Source organism: Oncorhynchus nerka, linkage group LG1 (genome assembly GCF_034236695.1).
Source record: "Oncorhynchus nerka isolate Pitt River linkage group LG1, Oner_Uvic_2.0, whole genome shotgun sequence".
Lineage (NCBI taxonomy): Eukaryota > Metazoa > Chordata > Actinopteri > Salmoniformes > Salmonidae > Oncorhynchus > Oncorhynchus nerka.
This window is the reverse complement of record NC_088396.1, coordinates 4,522,545-4,544,637: the sequence shown is the minus strand read 5'-3', so window position 1 is coordinate 4,544,637 and position 22,093 is coordinate 4,522,545. Positions and strand designations below refer to the sequence as shown.

The 22,093-nt window shown below is 43.8% G+C and overlaps 1 protein-coding gene across 2 annotated transcripts in view; it reads right to left on the bottom strand.

The window, feature by feature from the left end:
• nalcn (sodium leak channel, non-selective) overlaps nucleotides 1-22,093 on the bottom strand; it is a 291,484-nt gene that overhangs the window by 139,449 nt on the left and 129,942 nt on the right. For both annotated transcript variants that reach the window (XM_029647141.2, XM_029648174.2), the window contains exon 14: nucleotides 5,914-6,105. In XM_029647141.2, the coding sequence (XP_029503001.1) occupies nucleotides 5,914-6,105 (192 nt within the window). The remainder of the gene's footprint in view (nucleotides 1-5,913; nucleotides 6,106-22,093) is intronic.

Genomic DNA, 22,093 nt, shown 5'->3' with positions numbered 1-22,093 from the left:
TCCAAGATAATTGTGTAGTTTAGAGTGTGGAGTCTTAGAGTGATAATTGCGTTATTATCGTATTTCGTCGTCCTCCTATCTGCCTAGCAGCTAGCCAGCTAGCATACGTTCACCGGCTACCGTAGCACTGTAGTAACTATCACACTCAACTGAACGACTTGATTAGTGTAGTATTAGCTAGCTACATAGTTGTCTTTGCTGTCTTCGTATCCAAGATAATTGTGTAGTTAGAGTGTGTAGTCTTAGAGTGATTATCTTAATTTACCGAGGTTAGCTAGCCAGCTATTTTGTCGTCCTTAACGTAGGAGACACTCCTAGCTAGCCAATAGCCAGCCAACGTCTACTGAATAGAACTTTCGCATTCGGTCGCATTCCGCTTCGCTCCACAGGTAGTATCATATTTTCATTTCATTTCATTACAGTCCCAACGGTGTGATTTGTTTGATCGTAGCTAGCTACATAGCTAGCTACATAGCCGTCTTTGTTTCAAAGATAATTGTGTAGTCTAGAGCGATTTTCTAGGTTAGCTAGCCAGCTATTGTCGTTCTCCTAACGCAACGTAACGTAACCAACACTGCTAGCTAGCCAGCTTGCCCCGAAAAGCAGCATTGTAGAAACTTCACACTCAACGGAACGACTTGATTAGGGTAGTGTCAACAACGCAGCTAGCCTACCTCAGCAGTACTGTATCATTTTAATCATTTTAGTCAATTAGATTCTTGCTACGTAAGCTTAACTTTCTGAACATTCGAGACGTGTAGTCCACTTGTCATTCCAATCTCCTCTGCATTAGCGTAGCCTCTTCTCTAGCCTGTCAACTATGTGTCTGTCTATCCCTGTTCTCTCCTCTCTGCACAGACCATACAAACGCTCCACACCGCATGGCCGCGGCCACCCTAATCTGGTGGTCCCAGCGCACGACCACGTGGAGTTCCAGGTCTCCGGTAGCCTCTGGAACTGCCGATCTGCGGCCAACAAGGCAGAGTTCATCTCAGCCTATGCCTCCCTCCAGTCCCTCGACTTCTTGGCTCTGACGGAAACATGGATCACCACAGACAACACCGCTACTCCTACTGCTCTCTCTTCGTCCGCCCACGTGCTCTCGCACACCCGAGAGCTTCTGGTCAGCGGGGTGGTGGCACCGGGATCCTCATCTCTCCCAAGTGGTCATTCTCTCTTTCTCCCCTTACCCATCTGTCTATCGCCTCCTTTGAATTCCATGCTGTCACAGTTACCAGCCCTTTCAAGCTTAACATCCTTATCATTTATCGCCCTCCAGGTTCCCTCGGAGAGTTCATCAATGAGCTTCATGCCTTGATAAGCTCCTTTCCTGAGGACGGCTCACCTCTCACAGTTCTGGGCGACTTTAACCTCCCCACGTCTACCTTTGACTCATTCCTCTCTGCCTCCTTCTTTCCACTCCTCTCCTCTTTTGACCTCACCCTCTCACCTTCCCCCTACTCACAAGGCAGGCAATACGCTCGACCTCATCTTTACTAGATGCTGTTCCTCCACTAACCTCATTGCAACTCCCGTCCAAGTCTCCGACCACTACCTTGTATCCTTTTCCCTCTCGCTCTCATCCAACACTTCCCACACTGCCCCTACTCGGATGGTATCGCGCCGTCCCAACCTTCGCTCTCTCTCCCCCGCTACTCTCTCCTCTTCCATCCTATCATCTCTTCCCTCTGCTCAAACCTTCTCCAACCTATCTCCTGATTCTGCCTCCTCAACCCTCCTCTCCTCCCTTTCTGCATCCTTTGACTCTCTATGTCCCCTATCCTCCAGGCCGGCTCGGTCCTCCCCTCCCGCTCCGTGGCTCGACGACTCATTGCGAGCTCACAGAACAGGGCTCCTGGCAGCCGAGCGGAAATGGAGGAAAACTCGCCTCCCTGCGGACCTGGCATCCTTTCACTCCCTCCTCTCTACATTTTCCTCCTCTGTCTCTGCTGCTAAAGCCACTTTCTACCACTCTAAATTCCAAGCATCTGCCTCTAACCCTAGGAAGCTCTTTGCCACCTTCTCCTCCCTCTTGAATCCTCCCCCCCTCTCTGCAGATGACTTCGTCAACCATTTTGAAAAGAAGGTCGACGACATCCGATCCTCGTTTGCTAAGTCAAACGACACCGCTGGTTCTGCTCACACTGCCCTACCCTGTGCTCTGACCTCTTTCTCCCTCTCTCTCCAGATGACATCTTGCGTCTTGTGACGGCCGGCCGCCCAACAACCTGCCCGCTTGACCCTATCCCCTCCTCTCTTCTCCAGACCATCTCCGGTGACCTTCTCCCTTACCTCACCTCGCTCATCAACTCATCCCTGACCGCTGGCTACGTCCCTCCCGTCTTCAAGAGAGCGAGAGTTGCACCCCTTCTGAAAAAACCTACACTCGATCCCTCCGATGTCAACAACTACAGACCAGTATCCCTTCTTTCTTTTCTCTCCAAAACTCTTGAACGTGCCGTCCTTGGCCAGCTCTCCCGCTATCTCTCTCAGAATGACCTTCTTGATCCAAATCAGTCAGGTTTCAAGACTAGTCATTCAACTGAGACTGCTCTTCTCTGTATCACGGAGGCGCTCCGCACTGCTAAAGCTAACTCTCTCTCCTCTGCTCTCATCCTTCTAGACCTATCGGCTGCCTTCGATACTGTGAACCATCAGATCCTCCTCTCCACCCTCTCCGAGTTGGGCATCTCCGGCGCGGCCCACGCTTGGATTGCGTCCTACCTGACAGGTCGCTCCTACCAGGTGGCGTGGCGAGAATCCGTCTCCTTACCACGTGCTCTCACCACTGGTGTCCCCCAGGGCTCTGTTCTAGGCCCTCTCCTATTCTCGCTATACACCAAGTCACTTGGCTCTGTCATAACCTCACATGGTCTCTCCTATCATTGCTATGCAGACAACACACAATTAATCTTCTCCTTTCCCCCTTCTGACGACCAGGTGGCGAATCGCATCTCTGCATGTCTGGCAGACATATCAGTGTGGATGACGGATCATCACCTCAAGCTGAACCTCGGCAAGACGGAGCTGCTCTTCCTTCGGGGAAGGACTGCCCGTTCCATGATCTCGCCATCACGGTTGACAACTCCATTGTGTCCTCGTCCCAGAGCGCTAAGAACCTTGGCGTGATCCTGGACAACACCCTGTCGTTCTCAAATAACATCAAGGCGGTGGCCCGTTCCTGTAGGTTCATGCTCTACAACATCCGCAGAGTACGACCCTGCCTCACACAGGAAGCGGCGCAGGTCCTAATCCAGGCACTTGTCATCTCCCGTCTGGATTACTGCAACTCGCTGTTGGCTGGGCTCCCTGCCTGTGCCATTAAACCCCTACAACTCATCCAGAACGCCGCAGCCCGTCTGGTGTTCAACCTTCCCAAGTTCTCTCACGTCACCCCGCTCCTCCGCTCTCTCCACTGGCTTCCAGTTGAAGCTGGCATCCGCTACAAGACCATGGTGCTTGCCTACGGAGCTGTGAGGGGAACGGCACCTCAGTACCTCCAGGCTCTGATCAGGCCCTACACCCAAACAAGGGCACTGCGTTCATCCACCTCTGGCCTGCTCGCCTCCCTACCACTGAGGAAGTACAGTTCCCGCTCAGCCCAGTCAAAACTGTTCGCTGCTCTGGCCCCCCAATGGTGGAACAAACTCCCTCACGACGCCAGGACAGCGGAGTCAATCACCACCTTCCGGAGACACCTGAAACCCCACCTCTTTAAGGAATACCTAGGATAGGATAAGTAATCCTTCTCACCCCCCCCCCTTAAAAGACCTAGATGCACTATTGTAAAGTGGCTGTTCCACTGGATGTCATAAGGTGAAAGCACCAATTTGTAAGTCGCTCTGGATAAGAGCGTCTGCTAAATGACTTAAATGTAAATGTAAATGTAGGTGGTGCACAGTTGGCCCAGGGACATACAGGTTAGGGGAGGGTTTGGCCAAACTGACATCTGTCGCCAGCAGGACGGTGTGTCCTCCGTCACATTGGTGCGGCTGGTTTCCAGGTTAAGTGAGCAGTGTGACAAGGAGCAATGCGGCTTGGTTGGTTTGTGTTTCGGAGGACGCATGACTCTCGACCTTCATCTCTCCGTAGAGGAGTTGCAGCGGTGGGACAAGACCGTAACTACCAATTGGATCACAAAATTCGAGAAATAGGGGTAAACGTTTTTTAAAAAACAGAGAAAAAAAGAAACTCCATGTCGAGTGAACAGGAGCTTGAGATGTTTTCAACTTTGGTAGACCAGTAATTGTTGATGAGGAAACATATCCCTTCACTCTTATCTGAAACCGCCGTCTGATCCATACGGAAAATGGAAACGATGTCTGGTTGAATAGCAGTCGAGTGTATCGTTCGTAAGTCATGTCTCTGTAAAAACGATGGCACAGCCTTCCCTGATGTCCCTCTGCGATTGAAGCCTTGCACTGATGGTATTTTTTTCAGCGATTGGACATTAGTCATCAAGATATTAGGAAGAGGAGCATTTTCATCCTAGCTTGGAGTCCCCCTGTCCCTTCCTCTTTTTCATTGCAGGTGGTAAATCTCGGTCAGCAGCAACAGGTAAGTAATATTTCAGATCAGGGAGGTTGAGAAATAAGTGCGTAGCTTCCGATTCATGACCCAGAAGTGTTTTTTGGTAGTTGAAATGTATTGCACAAACATTCTGAGCAAAGCATGATTTGTTATGAAGTTATAATTACTTACATTTGCTTCCCTCCTAGTATATTTGTCTGTCATTTTTCCTGAAGCAACTCTACAAACTTGGATCGCAGAGCTTCATGGGAGTTTTGGTTACCACTCGAAAGAAAGTATGCATCTCGATTCACTTTGTTTGGAGGACCAACTAGAGGGTTGAAAAGGTACTACGTCTCGCTCAAACTTGAATTGGGATACCACTATGACACGATGGGGCTCGCGGGATCGCACAAAACTGAGGGGGAGGGCTAAGGGGGTTATTGGAGATAGAGAATAAGACAGATCCCTCTCCTGTTTTCTCCCCTCTCTTCTCCTCTCCTAAATCTACACCCCAAGTCACTGCAGATAATGATAAACCCAGCAACAGATCTATCCACGAGGGACATCATTAAATCTGATGTGTGTGCGGTGTGTATGCATTATGTGCCCCTGTGTGAATGTACCCATATGTGCCTGTGTGTGTATGTGAGTGTGTCCATGCACTTGTGGTTGGTGTGAATCCATGTGTGAATCCATATGAGAGTTTGTTTGTTTGTTTGTTTGTGTGTGTGTATGTGTGTGTGTGTGTGTGTGTGTGTGTGTGTGTGTGTGTGTGTGTGGCCGTGTGTGGCCGTGTCCCGGAAAAGGGAAGACGAAGAGCGGCATCTGTTTACGAGAACCACTCCAAGTCCAACTGTGCTAGAATCAGTGGAAGCGGGGGAAAAAGGGGCGGGGAGGGGGGGTGGATGAAAGGATGTGACTAATGAGAAAGAAAGAAGCTGATGAGCACTTAGAAATCAAAGGAGGTGGCGGTGGGCCCCACATCTGTCGACAAATTAAATACCACCACACTAGCATGATTTTCCTGACTTTTTCCAGATTTGTTAACACCTGTGCATCACGTGTTCAAGAAGAAAGGAATGGGTAGTGTTCAGTGGGGAGAAAAGTGGGAGTTAATAGTGGGACCCGTTTTTATGCTACAGGTTCAGTTGCTCAGAAAATGACAAATCAGGAATTTGGCCTGTAATATTAAACTCATCCCAATCATTCATTACCTTAAGTGAATGAGTGTGTGAGTGAGTGAATTAGGTCTTACCCTAGTGAATGAGCTACAGTAGGCCAACATCATTCACTGAAGGATTAACATTCAAATAGGATCATAGATGCTTAGAACAGGTCTTATAATGCATTATGACTGCATCATAACACATTATACCAGTTGTGCTTCCAAATAACTCTTACTCTGGGAAAGGTGGTGAATCGGTCCAGTTCCTCCACGAAGCAGAACATCTGTAGACTGATGGCTGACATGACTATGAGCAGGCTCGCTGTGAACACCACCAAGCTGCCCAGCTTCTTACCGGGACCAAATATCTTGTACACAAAGTCCTCTAGTGCCGGGGAGATCTTTATCAGACGCACCACTCGCAGTACCTGTGGAGAGAGAAGGGAAGTCTTTATGAGTGAGTGAGTGAGTGAGTGAGTGAGTGAGTGAGTGAGTGAGTGAGTGAGTGAGTGAGTGAGTGAGTGAGAGAGAGAGAGAGAGAGATATAGAGAGAGATCATTTTGAGGCGAGTGTTCCCCTTTACAATGAATAAATAAGCATTTGGAGAACTTGTAAATAAAGTGCTATACATATCCAATTCTTTATGCAATCCATTTGTCTTTGTTTTATTTGATATATGAGCCAGATTGCTTTGAGAAAGCATCCCAAATATGATAATACCAATGCATTTACTTCATTTTATTGAGGATCAAAACCTATTAGTCTAATAAGTCCAAAAGGTCCGACTTACAAGCAGACCTTCCAGTGAAATTAAACAAAAAAGCTTTTCAGAAAACGTTCTTAAGTACTGTACTCCTTCCAAAAACCACAGACAATACAATGCTGGTAGTTGATTAGAATGATCCCACATATTTTTGTGTGGTCTTTTTAAATCCTATGGACATTGTTATGCCAAGAAGTATATTTGGTATGACATGAACGAAACGATTTGGGAACACAGCACAAACAAATGTGTATAGTTCATGTTTACCTAGTGTAAATGTAACCCAAGGTTCCCAAACCAAATATAGAATACTGGTAGCAGTATAAAAACAACCATTCCAGCCGTACTGACCTCCTGTGTTAACTTCCAGGTGAGTGTCTATAGAGGACAAAATGTAGACTGGTCCCAGATCTGTTTGTATTGTCTTGCAAACTCCTGTAGCCATTGGGACTAGCTTTGGGATCAAGTTAAGACATGTTGTCCGTACTATGCATGTTTCTTTGGACTTCTAAATATTCCTTTGTCTTCTTACTGCTCCTTCCCTTGCTCCAAACAGCTGATGCATACTGATTGAACTCTGAATAGCATAATGATAATTGACTTTTTTTTGACCCCATCGACCCGTGTTTAACCTGTCTGGTACGGACGTGGTCAGAGCTCTGATCGTAGATCAGCAAAACAAATCAAACTGCATTTGTCACACGTGCCGAATACAACGGGTGTAGACAACGGGGCCTACTTTGTAATTGTTATTCTTTCTATTCTGGAGCAAGTCAGATGCATGCATTTGATTGGCTACTGTTCTATCCTGTGAAGATGCTTGAGGAAAGAAGTCCAAAAGTATCTATATCCACAGTAAAAAGAGTGCTATATTGACATAACCTAAAAGGCCGCTCAGCAAAGAAGCCACGGCTCCAAAACCGCCATAAAAAAGCCAGACTATGGTTTGCAACTGCACATTGGGACAGAGATGGTACTTTTTGGAGAAATGTCATCTGGTCTGATGAAACAAAAATGTAACTGTTTGTTCATAATGACCATTGTTATGTTTGTAGGAAAAAGGGGGAGGCTTGCAAGCCAAAGAACACAATCCCAAACGTGAAGCATGGGGGTGGCAGCATCACGTTGTGGGGGTGCTTTGCTGCAGGGGGCACAAAATAGAAGGCATCACGAGGTAGAAAAATCATGTGGATATATTGAAGCAATATTTCAAGACATCAGTCAGGTTAAAGTTAAAGCTTGGTTGCAAATGGGTCTTCCCAATGGACAATGACCCCAAGCATACTTCCAAAGTCGTGGCAAAATGGCTTAAGGACAACATCGTCAAGGTATTGGAGTGGCCATCATAAAGCCATGACCTCAATCCTATATAAAATCTGTGGGCAGAACTGAAAAAGTGTGTGCAAGAAAGTAGACCTACAAACCTGACTCAGTTACACCAGCTTTGTCAGGAGGAATGGTCCAAAATTCACCCAACAAATTGTGGGAAGCTTGTGGAAGGCTATCCAAAATGTTTGACCCAAGTTAAACCATTTAAAGGCAATGCTACCAAATACTAATAGGGTGTACAGTTGAGGCCAAAAGACTTGAGAATGACACAAATATAAATTTTCACCAAGTCTGATGCCTCAGTTTGTACGATGGCAATTTGCATATACTCCGGAAAGTTATAAAGAGTGATCAGATGAATTGCAATTAATTGCAAAGTCCCTCTTTGCCATGCAAATGACCTGAATCCCCCAAAAACATTTCAGCCCTGCCACAAAAGGACCAGCTGACAACATGTCAGTGATTCTCTCGTTAACACAGGTGTGAGTGTTGACGAGGACAAGGCTGGAGATCACTCTGTCATTCTGATTGAGTTTGAATAACAGACTAGAAGCTTGATAGGAGGTGGTGCTTGGAATCATTGTTCTTCCTCTGTCAACCATGGTTACCTGCAATGACACACGTGCCATCATCATTACTTTGAACAAAAAGGGCTTCACATGAAAGGATTTTGCTGCCAGTAAGATTGCACCTAAATCAACAATTTATCGGATCATCAAGAACTTCAAGGAGAGCGGTTCAATTGTTGTGAACAAGGCTTCAGGGTGCCCAAGAATGTCCAGCAAGCGCATGGACCATCTCCTAAAGTTGATTCAGCTGCGGGATCGGGGCACAACCAGTATAGAGCTTGCTCAGGAGTGGCAGCAGGCAGGCGTAAGTGCCTCTGCACGCACAGTGAGGCGAATACTTTTGGAGGATGGTCTGGTATCAAGATGGGCAGCAAAGAAGCCACTTCTCTCCAGGAAAAACATCAGGGACAGACTAATATTCTGCAAAAGGTACAGTGATTGGACTGCTGAGGACTGGGGTAAAGTTATTTTATCTGATGAATCCCCTTTACGATTGTTTGGGGCATCCGGAAAAAAGCTTGTCTGGAGAAAACAAGGTGATCGCAACCATCAGTCCTGTGTCATGCCAACAGTAAAGCATCCTGAGACCATTCATGTGTGGGGTTGCTTCTCAGCCAAGGGAGTGGGCTCACTCACAATTTTGCATAAGAACACAGCTATGAATAAAGAATGGTACCAACACATCCTCCGAGAGCAACTTCTCCCAACCTTCCAGGAACAGTTTGGTGACGAACAATGCCTTTTCCAGCATGATGGAGCACCTTTCCATAAGGCAAAAGTGAAAACTAAGTGGATCGGGGAACAAAACATTGATATTTTGGGTCCATGGCCAGGAAACTCCCCAGACCTTAATCCCATTGAGAACTTTTGGTCAATCCTCAAGAGGCGGATGGACAAACAAAAACTCACAAATTCTGAGAAACTCCAAGCATTGATTATGCAAGAATGGGCTGCCATCAGTCAGGATGTGGCCCAGAAGTTAATTGACAGCATTCCAGGGTGGATTGCAGAGGTCTTGAAAAAGAAGGGTCAACAATGCAAATATTGACTCTTTGCATCAACTTCATGTAATTATCAATAAAATCCTTTGACGTGAAATGCTTGTAATTATACTTCAGTATTCCATAGTAACATCTGACAAAAATATCTAAAGGCAATGAAGCAGCAAACGTAGTGGAAATTAATATTTGTGATGTGATGAAAGACATAAAAGCTGAAATAAATCACTCTCTCCACTCTTATTCTGACATTTCATATTCTTAATTAAAATAAAGTGGTGATCCTAACTGACCTAAAACGGAGAGTTTTTACTAGGGTTAAACGTCAGGAATTGTGAAATTTAAATGTATTTGGCTAAGGTGTATGTGAACTTCCAACTTCACCTGTATTAGGAAAATAACACTAACTCCTGCCTGAGTTCCCCTACTGTAGCGGGATGTCTCTCCATCAAGGTCTGGACAGGAGCCACATCCGCTGTGTCCATTGTTTAACCGTCTTTTGACGCCATCCTGCCTAAGAACCTCACTTTAGCCCTGAACATTTCACATTTCTTAGCAGTGAGCATGATGCCATGCTGTTGGTATCGAAGTAGGACTGTTTGGACGTGTGTCAGACATACTCATCAAAGGACTGGCTGTGAACTAGGTTGTCGTCTAGATATAGCTGACAGATATCTATCGGACCCCACAGACACTCCTCCATGTTCTCTGGAACTCGGCCGGGGCGGAGCCGAAGGGAATCCTCACCCACTGATATAAGCCCCAGGGTGTGATGAAGCCCCTGGTGAGGAAGCCACTGTGGCTAATCTAACATGTCCTGTATTGGAGGGATGGGGTCTTTCTGGTACTGATTTCTGGTTCACTTCTCTGTAGTCTTGCTGACAAAGACAATGGCTGAAAAGTAGGGTGACTTATATTTTGTGATTCAGCCCCTGTTGATTAGATCCTGCAGGTACTCCTTCACCTCCTGGTGTACTGGCTATGGAACAGATATGTAAGTATTTTGTACAGGGGTCTTTCAATCCGACGTGGATTTGGAGTGATGGAATACAGCCTATATCATTCGCATTCCTTGAAAAATCATTACACTGCCAAAAGCATTCTCTTGGCATCGGCCTGTTGTTCAACGGCCAAGTGATCTGATACTAACGGAGGGTCCCCTGTTTTGCTGTCTGGTGTAGAGCTAGGCTCTTCATTCGTGGCTGTGGTATCTTCCTGTACTGAATAACATGTCTCATTTTCCTGTGTCTGTGTCAGATTCTTCTCCAATGGCTCCACTGCTGCTGGGTACACCACTTAAACAGTAAGTGTTAGGTGGTGAAACAGGGATCTAGGATGGAGGAGGAACAACCTTTTACCATAGTGATTAGCACTTCCAGTATGTGTAGACCTTCAGGCAGATGATGTGAGCTACTATTAGGGGAGAACAACGTAGACTCTTTCTCAATCTGTAAGTGTGTTCGACACCGAACAGTGGTATCTTGCCCTGGGGGAAGACTTGTCTTCCGTCTGCCTGTTTTCAATACGGCCACGTCACAACTTGATGTCCCCCTCTAGAGCGGTGTAGTCACAAATCGGCAGAATTCAATCACTGAGAGAGCCGCCTGCGTTAACCTCAAATTGAAATAACATACCTCAATTAATAAGTTTTGTCTGCTAATGTAATATTTTTTTTATAAAAATACATTCCAAATGCAGCACATGAAACAAATAGCCATGTATAAACACACCTAATGAAGAGCAACCTGCTTAATAACCTGATGAGTGGAGGTGTACCTGCTGTACCTTGACTCTTCTCATGAAACAAATAGCCATGTATAAACACACCTAATGAAGAGCAACCTGCTTAATAACCTGATGAGTGGAGGTGTACCTGCTGTACCTTGACTTCTCATTAGCCATGTATAAACACACCTAATGAAGAGCAACCTGCTTAATAACCAAATAGACTCTTCTCATAAAACAAATAGCCATGTATAAACACACCTAATGAAGAGCAACCTGCTTAATAACCTGATGAGTGGAGGTGTACCTGCTGTACCTTGACTCTTCTCATAAAACAAATAGCCATGTATAAACACACCTATTGAAGAGCAACCTGCTTAATAACCTGATGAGTGGAGGTGTACCTGCTGTACCTTGACTCTTCTCATAAAACAAATAGCCATGTATAAACACACCTAATGAAGAGCAACCTGCTTAATAACCTGATGAGTGGAGGTGTACCTGCTGTACCTTGACCCTTCTCATAAAACAAATAGGCCTGGATGTGTTATAAACACACCTAATGAAGAGCAACCTGCTTAATAACCTGATGAGTGGAGGTGTACCTGCTGTACCTTGACTCTTCTCATAAAACAAATAGCCATGTATAAACACACCTAATGAAGAGCAACCTGCTTAAAAGTATGATTAGCATAATTGTGCCTGCTGCTCCTTGACACTCCTCATACAATACTTGTACTGTGTCATTGAAATCATTGTAATGCAGTACAGAAGTGCATTGGTCAGTCTGTTCATGTGTTTTTCCCTTCACAATGTTCATGGTTGAAAATGTTGATTCACAAGTATATGTGCTCACAAAAAAGGACATCACTTTTTAGCACACACTGCTTCAGAGCTGGGTTCTCTGTGTCAGGGACCATTTTCCAGAAGTGGGAAAGACCGGTTCCCATCTCAGCTTTCAGGGTGTAATTTCCCAGAAGCTAAACAACTTCACATTCCACTGCAGCACAGTCAGGGGAGAGGCCTGTGATAACTGGGGCCAGAGAAGACACTGGGACTTGGAAGGGGTTTCAATTACACGGAAAAACTCATTGTACTCCTGTACATCTTGGAATCTGGATTAAATCTCCCCCCTCGGCTCCTCCAACACTTCCACAAATACATTCTAGTTGAAATTTGCAAAAGTTCTGGTCATCTGCGGTGACTGCTCTGAGTTTTGGGATGTACACAAACTGTCTGTCAGGTAAGAACAGTGTGGTGATTTTGTTTTGAAACGTTGTGACGACACAGCATGTTACCTACAGGGATTAAATTGAAGGGTAAAAAGTCACTCTGGGAACATCCCACTGTAAAATCTTACATTCTATTCTAAAATATATTTTGTTCACTCCCCATCCCAATTCCACCCCTGGTTATGTGGATTTGTATTCACTTGGATATTGAGATTCAGTGCATTGGCAGGTGAGGTTAGTCAATGTGGCATACTTTAATATCCCATTCTGGATTCTCCAAGTCTGGCTCGTCTCTCCCCTTGGAGATTGAGATTCAGTGCATTGGCAGGTGAGGTCAGTCAATGTGGCATACTTTAATATCCCATTCTGGATTCTCCAAGTCTGGCTCGTCTCTCCCCTTGGTTGAGAGGCATTCGCAGATTTGGGGGAGGAGACTCAAAAACTGCTCAAGTACTCTGCCATGAGATAACCATCTCTCCTCGTTGTACATCACCAAGTCGCCATTTTCTGTCTCATACTGCTGCCGCAGTTTACGAAAATGGCGAAGATTCATCACAATCTTCAACTCTCTGTTCTTGAGATTTGCAACAAGTACCTCCTGATATATGATGCGAAGATACGCAGCGAAGTTGAGGATACCCTCTCTCTTTCTCGTCAGCCTGACAAGTCCCTTCTCTTTGGGGCTCCGTCAGGGCACACGCATGCAAGATTGTACCAGTTCAGAGTGTTCCCATTCATAAAGGTCTGAAGTGCATTCAACACATCCGCTCCTCCTGTTTCACTTTGCAGTAATAAGCACAATATTGCTTTCCGATAAGACGTATCTTTAGGGGACCGGACCCATACGCATAACTGAGCAAAGTCACAAACATTTGTGCTTTCGTCAAATGCTAAGCTGAAACACGGAGCCAGTGATATATCCTCGTTTAGCTGCTTACCAATGTATTTTCCTATATCCTCAACCCTTCTTATTAAGGTTGTGTAAGAAAGTTGAAGTGAATGTATTTGCTTTAGAATTGCATGTTTGCTAGTGAAGTCAGCACATTATTTATGCTGAACACAAAAAGCACTCTTTCACTATGTCTGCAAAGGGTAAAGGCCTTCTTATGCCTAGCCAAGAAGCGCGTAATCTCATATCAATTTCTCTGCAGCAGAGGTCGATCTGTTTATCAAAAGTTGCTGTCCTTTCAGCAAAGCTAATTTACCCCTTTTAAAATCTGTGCATGTCTTCTTGACAATTAAACAAAGTTGGTTTGTGGCATGAAGTACAAAGAGAAATCATGTTGTCCATTTTTCTTCAAACACATTTTTACGGTTGGCTTGTCATTCAACTGACAAGCTAGCGTGGGAACTACAGTAGTGAGAGCTTGTGAAGCAACCACTAGAGTGAGCGGCCCCTTCTGCTGGACAACCAGCACAACAACACTACTATAAATAAATTATTAGCTAGAAATGAAAGTTGACCATATATTTCAGACTTGCTTACGAGCCCTTCCCAACAATGCAGTAAAAAACCATGGAAAAAAGTAATAAAAACCAATAGTAACACAAAAGGAGTAAAATACACAACAACTAAGCTTTACACTGAGTGTACAAAACATTAGGAACACTTGTTTTTTCCATGACATGGACTGACCACCAGGTGAATCCAGGTGAAAGATATGATCCCTTATTGATATCACTTGTTAAATCCACTTCAAATCACTGTAAATGAACGGGAGGAGTTAGGTAAAAAAATATATATATATATATATATATATATATATGTTTCAGCCTGGAGACAATTGAGGCATGGATTGTGTATGTGTGCCACTCAGAGGGTGAATGAGCAAGACAAAATATTTAAGTGTCTTTGAACGGGGTACGGTAGTAGGTGCCAGGTACACTGGTTTGAGAGTGTCAAGAACTGCAACGCTGCTGGCTTTTTCACGCTCAACAGATTCCAGTGTGTATCAACAATGGTTCACCACTCAAAGGACATCCAGCCAACTTGACACAACTGTGGGAAGCATTGGAAACAACATGGGCCAGTATCCCTGTGGAACACCTTTGAAAAATGGTAGAGTCCATGCCCTGACCAATTGAGGCTGTTCTGCGGGAAAAGGGAGTGCAACTCAATATTAGGAAGATGTTCAGAATTCTTTATACATGGAGTACCAGTACCAGATCAATGTGCAGAGGAATGAGGTATTTGAGATATATATGAACATGAAGGCAGGGTTAAGTGACAAGGCATCAGGATGGAAAATAATAACAATAGTAAAAATTAAAAGTAGGGCGGCAGGTAGCCTCGTGGTTAAGAGCGTTGGGCTAGTAACCGAAAAGTCGCTAGTTTGAATTCCCGAGCCGACTAGGTGAAAACTCTGACGATGTGCCCTTGAGCAAGGCACTTAACCCCAATTGCTCCTGTAGGTCGAGAGTGTCTGCTAAATTACTAAAATGTATATGTAAAATGAGTAGCAGCAGCATATGATGAGTGGAAAAGTGTGTGTGTTGTTGGTATACGTGTATGTGTTTTCGTATGTGAACGTGTGTGGGTTTTATGTTAGACTGTCAGTGTAGTGTGTGTTAATATTGTTTGTGCATATACACTACCGTTGAAAAGTTTGGGGTCACTTAGAAATGTCCTTGTTTGTGAAAGAAAATGACATTTTTTTGTCCATTAAAATAACATCAAATTGATCAGAATTACATTGTAGACATTGTTAATGTTGTAAATGCCTATTGTAGCTGGATACGGCTGATTTTTTTATGGAATATCTACATAGGCATACAGAGGCCCATTATTAGCAACCAACACTCATATTTTCTAATGGCACATTGTGTTAGCTAATCCAAGTTTATAATTTTAAAAGGCTAATTGATCATTAGAAAATCATTTTGTAATTATGTTAGCACAGCTGAAAACTGTTGTCCTGATTAAAGAAGCAATACAACTGGCCTTCTTTAGACTAGTTGAGTGTCTGGAGCAATCAGCATTTGTGGGTTTGATTACAGGCTCAAAACGGCCAGAAACAAAGACTTTCTTCTGAAACCCGTCAGTCTATTCTTGTTCTGAGAAATGTTCTGAGAAATGAAGGCTATTCCATGCGAGAAATTACCAAAAAAATGAAAATTTCGTACAACACTGTATACTACTCCCATCACAGAACAGCGCAAACTGTCTCTAACCAGAATAGAAAGAGGAGTGGGAGGCCCCGGTGCAAAACTGAGCAAGAGGACAAGTAATAGTTTCTAGTTTGAGAAACAGATGCCTCACAAGTCCTCAATTGGCAGCTTCATTAAATAGTACCCACAAAACACCAGTCTCAATGTCAACAGTGAAGAGGTGACTCCGGGATGCTGGCCTTCTAGGCAGAGTTGCAAAGAAAAAGCCATATCTCAGACAGACCAATAGAATATTAAGATGGCCAAGAGAACACAGACACTGGACAGAGAAACTCAGATTATAAACAGAGAGTAGCAGCAGAGTATAAGAGGTGTATGGGTAGCCCTTTGATTAGCTGTTCAGGAGTCTAATGGCTTGGGGGGTGAAGATGTTAAGAAGCCTTTAGGACCTAGATTTTTGTGGTGGTGCCATGATAACAACCTCTCCCTCAACGTGATGAAGACCAAGGAGATGATTGTGGACAACAGGAAAAGGTGGGCCGAGCACGCCCCCATTCTCATCGATTGTGCTGTAGTGGAGCAAGTTGAGAGCTTCAAGTTCCTTGGTGTCCACATCACCAAAAACTATCATGGTCTAAACACACCAAAACAGTCATGAAGAGGGCACGACCACTCCTATTCCCCCTCAGGAGACTGAAAAGATTTCCTCAAAACGTTCTACAGCAGAGAGCATCCTGACCGGTTGCCTCCGACCGTAAGGCACTTCAAAGGGTAGTGCGTAAAACCCAGTACATCACTGGTGCCAAGCTTCCTGACATCCAGGACCTATTAACTAGGCGGTGCCAGAGGAAGGGCAACGTATCTTCCCAAAGACTCCAGTCACCCAAGTTATAGACTGTTTTCTCTGCTACCGCTCGGCAAGCAGTACCAGAACGCCAAGTCTAGGTCCAAATGGCTCCTTAGTAACTTCTACTCCCAAGCAATAAGACTGCTAAACAATGAATCAAAAGGTCACCCCAACTATTTGCATTGACCCCCCTCTTTTGTTTTTAGACTGCTGCTACTCACTGTTTATTATCTATTTATAGTCACTTTACCCCTATCTACAGGTACAAATTAACTCGACTAACATGTGCCCCCGCACATTGACTCTGTACCTGTAACCCCAGTATATAGCCTCATTATTGTTTATTGTGTAACTTTGTTTTGTTTTGTAAATATTTTCTTAACTCTATTTTCTTAAACTGCATTGTTGGTTAAAAGCCCTTAAGTATGCATTTCACGGAAAGGTCTACAACTGTTGTATTTGGCACAATTGACCAATAAAATCTGATTTGATTTGACCTAGAGTAATCCAGCTACGTCTCTGCAAGACATAATATTGCAGATTTTCAAGTCTCTGATAGGAGACTCTCGAACAAAACTCATCCATCTTGTTCTCAAGTGACTGGACATTTGGCAATAGAATGGAGGGGAGTGCTGGTCAATATTTTCTTCGGCTCAACCTCACCAGGATGCCGGCACGTTTTGGTAGCCCATGATACAAAGGAATGGGGTCTGGTACGAACAAGGGAACAGCAAAGTTGGAGTTGAAGTCAGATTTAAAGTCGAAATCAAGGTTAGTAACTGTCTTATGTCCAGAAGTTATTGGCAGTCATACAGTGGCAAGAAAAAGCATGTGAACTCTTTGGAATTACCTGGATTTCTGCATAAATTGGTCATCAAATTTGTTCTGATCATCATCTAAGTCACAACAATAGACAAACAGAATAGTCTGCTTCAACTAATAACCCACAAATTATTGCATTTTTCTTGTCTATATTGAATACATCATTTACATTTCCACAGTATAGGTTGGAAAAACCCAGAGGCTAATGACTTCTCCATAAGCTAATTGGAGTCAGGGGTCAGCTAACCTGGAGTCCAATCAATGACAGGAGATTGGTGACGTTTTTTTAGAGCTGCCTTGCCCTATAAAAACACTCACAAAATTAGGTATTCACAAGAAGCATTGCCTGATGTGAACCATGAATCGAACAAAATAGATCTCAGAAGACCTAAGATTAAGAATTGTTGACTTAATGCTGAAAAGGGTTACAAAAGTACCTCTAAAATCCTTGATGTTCATCAGTCCACGGTAAGACACATTGTCTATAAATGGAGAAAGTTCAGCACTGTTGCTACTCTCCCTAGGAGTGGCCGTCCTGCAAGGATGACTGCAAGAACACAGCGCAGAATGCTCAATGAGGTTAAGAAGATTCCTAGAGTGTCAGCTAAAGACTTACAGAAATCTCTGGAACATGCTAACATCTCTGTTGACTAAACATGCTAACATCTCTGTTGACGAAACAAGAATGGTGTTCATGGGAGGACACCACAGAAGAAGATACTGTTGTCCAGAAAAACATTGCTGCACGTCTAGAGTTTGCAAAAGTGCACCTGGATGTTCCACAGCGCTACTGGCAAAATATTCTGTGGACAGCTGAAACTACAGTTGAGTTGTTTGGAAGGAACACACAACACAAAATGGCACAGCACACCAACATAAAAACCTCATCCCAACTGTAAAGTATTGTGGAGGGAGCATCATGGTTTGGGGCTGCTTTGCATGGACAGCTTGATATCATCAACAAAAAAATGAATTCTGAAGTTCCTCAGATTGTTAGGCTGTCTGTCTGCCAATTGAAGCTCAACAGAAGTTAGGTGGTGCAACAGGACAACGACCCAAATCAAAGTAAATCAACAACAGAATGGCTTCAACAGAAGTAAATATGCCTTCTGGAGTGGCCCAGTCAGAGTCCTGACCTCAACCAGATTGAGATGCTGTGGCATGACCTCAATAGAGCAGTTGACACCAGACATCCCAAGAATATTGCTGAACTGAAACAGTTTTGTAAAGAGGAATGGTCCAAAATTCCTTCTGACCATTGTGCAGGTCTGATCCGCAACGACAGAAAATGTTTGGTGAGGTTATTGATGCCAAATTAGGGTCAACCAACTATTAAATCCAGGGGTTCACATACTTGTTCCACCCTGCACTGTGAATGTTTACACGGTATGTTCAATAAAGATATGAAAACGTATAATTGTTTGTGTGTTATTAGTTTAAGCAGACTGTGTTTGTCTATTGTTGTGACCTAGATGAAGTTCAGATCAAATTTTATGACCAATTTATGCAGAAATCCAGGTATTTCCAAAGGGTTCACATACTTCTTCTTGCCACTGTATGAACGTTTTGTATCATTATTTTTTAGATAAACACAAAACAAGTAATTAAATAGCAAAAACGGGTTGGAACTCGTAAGATGCGATGACAGAGAAGTGTGACATCTTTTTTCAGAGGTACTGACTCTGGACATGCCATCCTTTTCCTTCTCCTCTTTTGTTTTTATTTTCCCCTCCCCACCATGAGGCTACCCTGGGGCGGCAGGGTAGCCTAGTGGTTAGAGCGTTGGACTAGTAAATCTGCGAGCTGACAAGGTACAAATCTGTCGTTCTGCCCCTGAACAGGCAGTTAACCCACTGTTCCTAGGCCGTTATTGAAAATAAGAATTTGTTCTTAACTGACTTGCCTAGTTAAATAAAGGTAAAATAAAAATAATGAAAAATGAATGTTCCACCATGAAAATATTTATGTATGTTTTGCTCATGTCAAGAGACATGCAAGAAAAAGTATGATTTATTGTGATATTGTGTAGAAATGCTTTACAATTTAAATTACTTATTTGAGTTATGAATTCAGTGTATTGTTAGGTATTTTGGATATTGTCGAGGCCTATATGGTCATTACTATTTTTGCGTAAGTGGAGAAAATGTAACCTTTTTTAACATTACACCTTCTGTTGAAATTAAAGTTGCCTTTAGAGTTTTACTACAAGATATGAATTACAACAATGATGTTTTTCAAATTATGTATTTTAGTAAAACAAAAATTAAGTAGATAGCCCACTTCATCTTGAAAAATAAATTAAAGGTCAAATTGAAGAAATAAAAAGCTTAGTCTTAAGCACTATATCTTTCTGATTTGACATAATTTTAGGTAAAATTATCCTTAATATTTGGACCAGAATCAGGCTCTACCTCCAGTACCTATTGTTCCTGCAGGGAGGATTCACAATCTTCATCGACTTTTATAATTTATCTGCAGATAATTGCTAAAAAGAATGCAAATCAGGGAGCCAAATGGGTGTCTCGCTTACCGATGTGATTTGGTAGGTTACAGTACACTGACCAGTCACTCACTTTAGTGTCACTGTCTGGGAAGTCCTGACATGGGCTACAAAGCATAGGAGAATCCAAACAAGATCTTTGGTTTACTTGTCTCAGTGCGATACTATGGACATATAACTACGTTGTATGATTTATGAATGGTAAAAGGATATAGGTTATCGACTATATTCAGTCAGTTCAACACCTATAAATTGGTCAACACTGATTGTCAATCAAAGCACAGTAAATAGCATATGAACCATAACTCTGTGGCTGGCTATAGGAAACACGTAGGATAGATATAGGTCTGAAGCAGTTTGGGTCTAGAGTGTCTCCCCCATTGAAGAGGGGGATGACCGCGGCAGCATTCCAATCTTTGGGAATCTCAGAGGATCCAGATTGGGTCCAGATGGTCTCGCCCGGCTGATTTGTAGGGGTCCAGATTTTGCAGCTCTTCCAGAACATCAGCTATCTGGATTTGGGTGAAGGAGAAATGGGGGAGGATTGGGGGAGTTGCTGTGGGGGTTGCAGGGCTGTTGATCAGCATAGGGGTAGCCATGTGGAAAGCATGGCCAGACATAGAAAAATGCTTATTGAAATGCTCAATTATAGTGGATTTGTCGGTGGTTTCCTAGCCTCAGCGCAGTGGGCAGCTAGGATGAGGTGCTCTTAATCTCCATGGACTTTACAGTGTCCCAGAACATTTTTGAGTTGTGCTACAGGATGCAAATTTCTGCTTGAAAAAGCTAGCCTTAGCTTTCCTAACTGCCTGTGTATATTGGTTCCTAACTTCCCTGAAAAGTTGCATATCACTGGGGCATTTCGATGCTAATGCAGAACGCCACAGGATATTTTTGTGCTGGTCAAGGGCAGTCAGGTCTGGAGAGAACCAAGGGCTATATCTGTTCCTGGTTCTACATTTTTTGAATGGGGCATACTTATTTAAGATGGTGAGGAAGGCACTTTTAAAGAATAACCAGGCATCTTCTACTGATGGGATGAGATCAATATCCTTCCTGGATACCCGGGCCAGGTCGATTAGAAAGTGTTTTAGGGAGCGTTTGACAGCGATAAGGGGTGGTTGTTTGACCACAGACCCATTACGGATGCAGGCAATGAGGCAGTGATCGCTGAGATCTTGGTTGAAAACAGCAGAGGTGTATTTGGAGGGCAAGTTGGTTAGGATGATATCTATGAGGGTGCCCGTGTTTATGGATTTGGAGTTGTACATGTTGGGTTCATTGATAATTTGTGTGAGGACATCATGCTTAGATTGGATAGTCGGGGTGTTAAGCATATCCCAGTTTAGGTCACCTAGCAGCATGAGCTCTGAAGATAGATGGGAGGCAATCAGTTCACATATGGTGTCCAGAGCACAGCTGGGTGCAGAGGGTTGTCTATAGCAAGTGGCAACGGTGTGAGACTTGTTTCTGGAAAGGTGGGTTTTTAAAAGTAGAAGCTCAAATTGTTTGGGTACAGAAATGGAGAGTAAGACAGAACTCTGAAAGCTATCTCTGCAGTAGATTGCAACACTGCCCCCTTTGGCAGTTCTATCTTGTCGGAAAATGTTATAGTTAGGGATGGAAATGTCAGGGTTTTTGGTAGTTTTCCTAAGCCAGGATTCAGATACGGCTAGGACATCCTGGTTGGCAGAGTGTGCTAAAGCAGTGAATAAAACATACTTAGGGAGGAGGCTTCTGATGTTAACATGCACAAAACCAAGGCTTTTACGGTTACAGCAGTCAACAAATGAGAGCACCTGGAGTGTAGGAGTGGAGCTAGGCACTGCAGGGCCTGGATTAACCTCTAAATCACCAGAGGAAGAGAGGATGAGTAGGATAAGGGTACGGCTAAAGGCTATCAGAACTGGTCGTTGGAGATGGAATGGTTGCTATCTAACTGGGAGTCTCCTGAGTGAAAACATCCAAAGTTCTTCAAAGGTAAATGATATAATTTGATTGCTTTTCTTATTTTCGTGAAAATGTTGCCTGCTGCCAGCAGAGCCTAGCATAGCATTATGCAATGATAAACTTACACAAATGCTTGTCTAGCGTTGGCTATAACGCATATTTTGAAAATCTGAGATGACAGTGTGATTAACAAAAGGCTAAGCTGTGTCTCAATATATTTAATTTGTGATTCATGAATAGGAACATTTTCTAGGGGTATTTATGTCCCCTGCGTTATGCTAATTCGTTTGAGGCTATGATTACGCTCCCGGATCCGGGATTGCTAGTCACAAGAAGTTAAGGCATATTGAGCAGGGCTAGAGGCTATACAGTGAAATAAGACAATACTCACTATACAGGACAGTAATGGACAAGGCATATTGATATTAGGGAGAGGCATGCGTAGCCGAGTGATCATAGTGGTCCAGTGAGTGGTTGGGCTGGCTGGAGACATGGCGATTCAGACAGCTAGCAGGCCGGGGCTAGGAAGCTAGCCTTAGAGGGATGTTGAGATGGCAGAAAGTCTATTTTATC